The sequence below is a fragment of the Dermacentor silvarum genome, chromosome 10, assembly GCF_013339745.2.
Source record: "Dermacentor silvarum isolate Dsil-2018 chromosome 10, BIME_Dsil_1.4, whole genome shotgun sequence".
Classification (NCBI taxonomy): Eukaryota; Metazoa; Arthropoda; class Arachnida; order Ixodida; family Ixodidae; genus Dermacentor; species Dermacentor silvarum.
Genome location: NC_051163.1, coordinates 32,656,832 through 32,664,266, shown reverse-complemented (window position 1 = coordinate 32,664,266; position 7,435 = coordinate 32,656,832). Strand labels below are relative to the sequence as shown.

At 42.4% G+C, this 7,435-nt stretch overlaps 1 protein-coding gene across 2 annotated transcripts in view; it reads left to right on the top strand.

Annotated features, from left to right (window-relative positions):
• Positions 1-441: 441 nt before the first annotated feature.
• The window catches only part of LOC119430983 (E3 ubiquitin-protein ligase MIB1-like), a 33,139-nt gene continuing 26,145 nt past the window's right edge, over positions 442-7,435 (top strand). For both annotated transcript variants that reach the window (XM_037698451.2, XM_037698450.2), the window contains exons 1-3: positions 442-573; positions 1,893-1,979; positions 5,068-5,256. In XM_037698451.2, the coding sequence (XP_037554379.1) occupies positions 445-573; positions 1,893-1,979; positions 5,068-5,256 (405 nt within the window). In that variant the 5' untranslated portion in view covers positions 442-444. The remainder of the gene's footprint in view (positions 574-1,892; positions 1,980-5,067; positions 5,257-7,435) is intronic.

Sequence of the window (7,435 nt, the reverse complement as noted above, 5' to 3'; positions counted from 1 at the left end):
GTACCAACAATACATAATATTAGTACGACAGTTCTGTAAACAAATAGAGTTTCCAGAGTGGACGTTGATATGTTATGGATTACTGTGAAACGTACCAATAATTTGTGAAATAACTTACATAACTCATTGAAACAAAGTGAGGATATCACACATGCCTTAAATTAAATCATTCAATTTTCCGGCTTTAGATGCTCACATAATCTCGTTTTGCTTTATTTGTCTTTGCTTTATGCCTATATGGTGGTAAACTTTTTCCTCAAGCTTTTTTCTGGCATCCTTTTTCTTTTTCTTCTTTAGTTCTCTGCCTTTTGTCAAGTTTTACGACAAAATATAATAAAACTGGCGTGCTTCAGTAAGGGAAGCTGGCTGTCTTGTTTTGTTGTTTCCATTTACACCAAACGCTTTCGTTCACCTAACGGCCCAATCTTCTTTCTGTGCAGTGCCATGCGAACCCTGCTGGCCAAACTGCCAAGACCCTGGATCGTCGACGAAAAGAAAGATGACGGGTACACCGCGCTTCACCTTGCTGCCCTCAACAACCACGTGGAAGTCGCCGAGCTGCTCATACATCAGGCGAGTTACCTGCGGATTTTTCGTGGCCAGCTTCCCTGCTACAAACAATATGGTTGAGTGGCACAGAGTTTCCGTCAATGAATTGCTGGATAAAGTATTAGTGTCTACGAAAGCGGCAAGCATGGGAGCTCAGCCCGCTTGAGAATGATCGCTAGTTCATGGACTTGCCTAAACTTCTCCCTTCTGGCTTAAAAGCACTTCGTGACGTTGAAATTTACCGTTTTCGGAATTATTGCATTATAAATGCAGCCCGGTTTGAAATGATTATGCATTTAGGCAAAGACTCGTCGCATTGCTTCGTTTAGCAAACTGTTAATATCGCTTGGAGATTTATAAAAAAATAAAGTGCAATATATAACGCCACAAGAATGTCTGGAGCCACAGGCATGAAAAATAAAGAAGTCCATGCACTACCCCTTATCATACCCATGGTACCTGAATTATAGCTGTTCCATAATTCACTTTACAAATTTTTTATAGGAAACTATAGTTGAACATCTATCTTGTTTGCGGGAGATACCCGGTTCAAATCCCGGTGTCACCAGGAACTGACCAGCTTTTTGCTGGGTCTCCCAGTCTGCTGCTTGGCTTCTTGTGGGGATTCTAATCTTGAAAGGGGACACTATAGAGATTTATTGGTGAGATCTTAGGTCACCTTTTGTCCAACCACAGACAGCGTTGTAGTGTAGCATTCACCTCAGCGGTTGGACGCAGACTGGTGCATACTTTTTGACTGTATGGTTAGTCTGATGCTGATACTGGTACCATAGCACTTAAGTAACGGGGACATCTATAGCACACAGTCCTTATCTGTCTATGTATGTCCCCATCGCTTAAGTGCTATCTGGTCCCAGTATCAGGCAGACTAACTTGCCACTGGGAACCTACTGGTTAAATAAGCACAAACAGGTTCTCAGCCAGGTGCTTTCTAATTGTCGTACCTCAATACATGGAAAGGTGTGCGTCTCCTTAAGTGAAGAGTGTCCGCACCTAATAAGTACTTTGGGATGCCATATGGGATATTATAAGTTAGGAAATTTGCAGGCATAAGTTGGAATCAGCTAGCGCAAGACAGAGGTAATTGGAGATTGCAGGGAGAGGCCTTCGTCCTGCAGTGGACATAAAATATAAGCTGATGATGATGATGATGGGATATTGTTGCAGTGGAAAAGCCCAAACAAAGAATCAGCTTTTCTTACTGCAAACATCCTCAGTGCTTGTGAACATCCTTGGACATTTTTAAGTCTTGTATACCTTCCATGTGGTACTATATCGTCACGCTTTACTATTTGATGACCTTTCTTCCATATCAAATGCAGGGTCGTGCCAACATGGACCTGCAGAACGTGAACCTGCAGACGCCGCTGCACCTCGCAGTTGAAAGGCAGCATGCTCAAATAGTCAGGGTGAGAGTGTGGTCCACTCTTAATAATAGCGCGTGCAGTATCTGCACAAAGTTTTGATGACACTTTGTGCATCCCTGGGTCATTTGCAGAAACATCCGCTGTTGCATCAGAAGTCCTCACTGCTTTTAGTGCTGTCGGATGTTATTCACTGTGGTTGGCTCTCTTCCTATGACATTCGGCTGTCGAGCACAAGGTCTTGGGTTCGAATCCTGACTGCAGCGACTTGATTCCTCCTCAGGCACCCAGTGTGCCTGACGGAGGAGGAAAGACTGAGTACTGAATTGGTGATATCAATACCCAATTAAGGAGACCCATATGCGTTATACCATAATGATGTTGGCAGCTATCTTGTCTACATTGCACCACTGTTACACCTTATAGTATTTTCATTAGTGCAGTGTCTTTTAGTACACATAGTTGGGCGAATTGGTTTGACTTGACGATGGTGTAAATGCGCTTAAAAGACGAGGACGATAGGTGAAGACGACATTGCACTTTGTGTGTCTCATCTTGACCTATCGTCCTCGTCTTTTAAGCTCATCTACACCATCGGCACTGTCTTGGTTACTGCTCTATCACTGTTTATCACTGACACCCACCATTCCTGTTGGTAGTTTCGTAAAACTGACAGCCTGTAAAGAGAACAAACACTGTCAAACCTTTTTGGTTCTTTGCACTGTTGGTGCATACAAAGGGCACTGATGTTAAGAAAGGTTCTACAAGGCACTTTGCAGACAGTGTAGCAACATACGATGAGTATATGATTCAGAATCTTGTCTACTTCAACAGGTTCATGTATGACCAGTTTAAGTTATGCTTTAAAGCACTTTTTTATACTTGAGTGAGTGACGAAAAACCTTTATTGTAAAGTAAATTAAAAACAAGATAAATGTACCTTCATGCATGATTCAGTATAACTGTTTGTTTATTAAACCTTGTAGTATTATTCTGCGCGTATGTATCACCACTTTATCCCCACTGCAGCATACCCAAAATCAAGCAATTCACATCATCACACGTAGCAGTTACACGTCAGAAGCATCTTCATTGCTCAGTTCTAATGGCATTTTATCAGTACAGAAACTAAATAAATACTCCCTTGGAATACTTGTCCTTAAATCTGTAAACGGAAAGCTCCCGTTCCCGATAATTACTAACAGCCAATACCCTCACTCCACATCTACCCGATTCGCTTCTACCAACAGCTATCTATTACCAAAACCTAGAACTAATTATGGTAAATTTACTACTAATTTTTCAGCCACACAACTTTGGAACTCATTACCGTGTCATTTCAAGATGATCTTTCATTTTTACACATTCAAATCAAGCCTCCATGAATTTTTGCACTCAATGTAATCATTTCATGATTACCGTTTTATTATTAACTGATTTGTGTTATTAAAATTGTTTACCATGTTAGCTAATGACTTATTTAATACGGTGTTTTGTATGTTTGCATATAGCTGCTTTGTATTTACATATCTTACTCATTTTTAATGGGAGGTCCCCTGTACAGTCTGTTGACTATGGAACCTCCCTCTGTATGTTTGTATAATCTCCATTTGTAACATTACTATTATGCACAATAAAGAACTCTCATAACATTTAACGATTATCATGCGAAGAAAACAGACAATAAAGTCAGAGAAAGCAGAGGAAAAATTAATATTTGTCTAATTGAAACTTGCCGTAGGTGGGTTGTAACTATAATTTAAGATCGAGCCGTTTCAATGCCTTTAACCTTCTCGCTCATTTAGTGCCAGCGCAATTTTGTAGGACCGATATCAGCATATCTATTTTGTAGAAACTTGCCTTCCATCAATCATGCTTATTTAATGGCACTTGGTATTTGATGATGCGACTTTCCCGCTGGCAGTCAGGGTTTTTTTGTGCAGGTACACATTGACAGCGCAATACTGAGTAATCCCGTCAGTCAAACTTATCTCAGAAAAGACACATTTCGAATTGTATGGTCCAAGAAAGGAGGCATGTTTGATCGTTTTGCCAAGAACACAATAACTGGAAAATTGATGGAGCAAGAACATGTTAATGTCATTTTACACTTTGTTTACGAGCTCATTCTAGTATTTTGTTCAAGTCTATGTACGAGACCCACCTGCACCAGCATTTTATAAACACATTAAAGTTTCACTTGAACCCACATCATCAGACTTCGAGAAACTGCTTAGTTTCGTGAAGGTTTTTTCAAATCTGTTGTAAATGTACGAGCTTTCTGTTTGCACAATGATGCTTAATTAATCGTCAGATTTAACGACTCATTCAGGTCATGTTCAGTGAAGTGCCATTTTTCTGTAGGATGAATATTTTGACTGTTTTGTAGTACAATCAAATCTAAAAATAATGAACACAGATATAACAAATGATCAGATAAAACAAGGTAAAGGACACATTCAAGTATTTTTTTGTCAATGATAGTATGTAAGCTTATAATGAATATTAGATATAGCGAAGGTATTTTTTATGTCAGATGTGACTTCGCTAAACAAGGTTTGACTTGGTTTGAGACACAATGAATAAAACACCAACAAGTTAGGCCCGACTACAATGCATTCTTTCATCTCCATTTTCACCACTTCATGTCACATCAGCACAATTTCGTTTATTAGGCTTTGCATGGTGATTACACACTGCCCTGAGCGGCCAAATGAATAGCAGTGTGAAACCATGCTCTCGAAGTTACTACGTGTAAGGAACGTACCTTAAACTTCCTCATTTAGGTCCTAATCGACAGCGATAGTTCTTACTGGGAGAGTACAGCGTGGGGTCAACAAGACACAAATAAAATATTAAAAAATTGGTTCGAACAAGCACTAATGCACTAAATTGAACATTTCGACCCACTACCATCGAGGATGTAAAGGCCAGCCATCTCAAAAAGACGAGGAATTAAGAGCTAACGCAGGCTGTTTGCCTTCTGGCCATCGCAGCGTATCTGTTCGTAAATACAATAATCGCGCATAGCTTCCCATCTGCATCTTTCTAACAATATTGTAAACGAAGAAGTCAAAGTTAAAGTTGCGAACATGTTGGCCGTACTTTCTGACGAATGCTCCACGATTCGCAGCACCTGGTACGCGAGGGATGCAACCTGAACATCCCGGATAAGGACGGGGACACACCACTGCACGAGGCGCTACGTCACCACACGCTGTCGCAGCTGAGGCACCTGCAAGACATGCAAGATGTCACCAAGGCTGGGGGAGGACGCTTGAGCACAGCAACAGGCTCCACCTCCACTGCTGGAAACCTGGAGGTGAGCACAGGGATGTGTGTGTGGACCCTAGGTGGCAGCACCGGTCAGCTTGAACAGCAGCCAACATTCTTCCGGCCCTCAGTTGTAGAACTATGCTGTCTATGTAATCCGTGCAGCCTGTGTATTGTGCATAGTCTGTGTGGATAAACATTATCCAAGAATGACTGCATTCGTTTTTTTTTTTACCTGACATTTTGGTATATGGTGTCATCCTCTGCTTTTGTACTTACCGTGTAGACTCATGTAAGGGCCGCGCTCTCTATATATGAACACTTCAGCGAGAGATCTTTTCATTAAGCAGGTTTGTCGTGGAAACACCTTATTAATTGTGAAACTGAAAGCTGCCTACTCCTCCCGAAGAGCAGATAATTTGTAAAAGGAGTTTTTCGACACGGTGCCATGGTGCCGTGCTTCCGGGTGCCACTACTAGATGGCGAAAACCATCTAGTAGCGGCATGCGAACGTACTTAGTACACAAAAATTCGCTGCTGCTCGTGTGCAGCGTAGGAGCACTGAACGCGATTGCTTCTACGTTGGAGTTTTTAATTTTTTTTTCCAAATTTTGGGTTGCCAAGTTAGGGGTGCAGCCTTTACACCATCATCATTAGTTTCACGCCTAAGATTCTTTTTCTTTTTTTTTTTTTCTCAAGCAGCTTGTCTGGCATGCACGTCATTAAAAAAATTCCGGCGGCGATTATCTAAGTTAACGTGAGAGCATTCGCACACACACACACACACACACAAACACACTTCAACTCACACAAACACACATTTATTCAACTTCCATTCTATCGTTTATCGTTGGGGATTTGCTTTTCACATGTGCTGTCACCAGCACTCACATTCTTGAGGTGTTTCGTGTGCAAGTCATTGCCGTTGTGTTGTTAGCTGTTGTTAGAGCTCGCGTTCCCTGGCTGCCCCAGTTTTGGCGGCACAGCAAAGATGTTCTGTTTCAGCATGCCGTCGCTTCCTATCTTCAACCTCTTCTGCTGACAGAAGTCTCTTTCTAGGCCCTATTCCAAATGCTGCAACGGGTGTTGTCTGGTTTTATTTGTAGCTGTAAAGGCAAAGGCCTTCCTATTCGAAGCAGCTTCAGTTACTCGCCTGCGACCAGTGCTCGCTCCTCTGATGCCGTGTCTTCCATTTCTTTCTAATAAGAAACACTTTGGGTTTGATTGTGTGCATCGCCTCCTTAGTCGCACGCATTTCGCACCCTGTCCCTAACTGTTGGTGTGATGCCAAGGAAAGATACTCACCATGCTGTGGGCTCGAGTTCGATTCCTTGTAGAGAACTAAACTCCTGCCTTCTAAATGAGTCCCTTTTTTTTTTCTTCTTCTTCTTTTTTTGCGATGGCTACGGAGTCATTCTATCGAGGCCAGATATATTGGATGGCCAATGTGGGTAGGGGTAGAGCAGAGAAATGCCCTCGCATTTTAAAGAAGCCGATATACTTCACCAATTCCTTCAGCTCTGAAGTCATTTACTGCAACAGCAGCAGATCGTCCCACCAAACGTCACCGTCATCTTAAGAACTTCATAATGAGCACTTCATTTTCAGAATGCATGCGCAGACGCTGCTGCCCGTTCAAGTTGCCAAGCTCCAAAGCAGCACAATAGTGCAGTGACAAACACATCCACTCGCAGCATTCTCAAGCGATTACTTTTGGGGATACAATCTCCTTCGCGAGATTTCGCACGACTCAGCACCAGACATGTTAAGACGTGCACGACTAACAGCGTTTCTGCATTCTGCCAAGATGACGAGCTTGGCACAGTGGCTGAGTCGTGCAAAATCTTGTGAAAGTGATTGTATCCCCAAAAGTGATCGATCGAGATAACTGCCTTTTGTCAAGGTGCTTCTTCTGTCTAAGTGATAGGGGAACGAGGTTGACAACGGGGAGTGATGCCCTTTATTCAGTTATACCGGCACTCGAAGAGCATTCACCCTGTCGCTCCCCCGATATCGACTCCGCTTGCTCGGTGTCTTCAATGTCGCTGGCGGCGTTGCTCATCATGACAGCATTGCGAGACGCCTGCTAGTTGATGGGCGGTTGCTTCTGCTGTGCAGCAGCAGTTGCCTCGCATCCTGTGTCATATCAACATGTCGTCCTTGTGTATAGTTAAAACAATAGATCAGCAAAATAAACAGAACTCACTCACAAAATATATTATTAACTA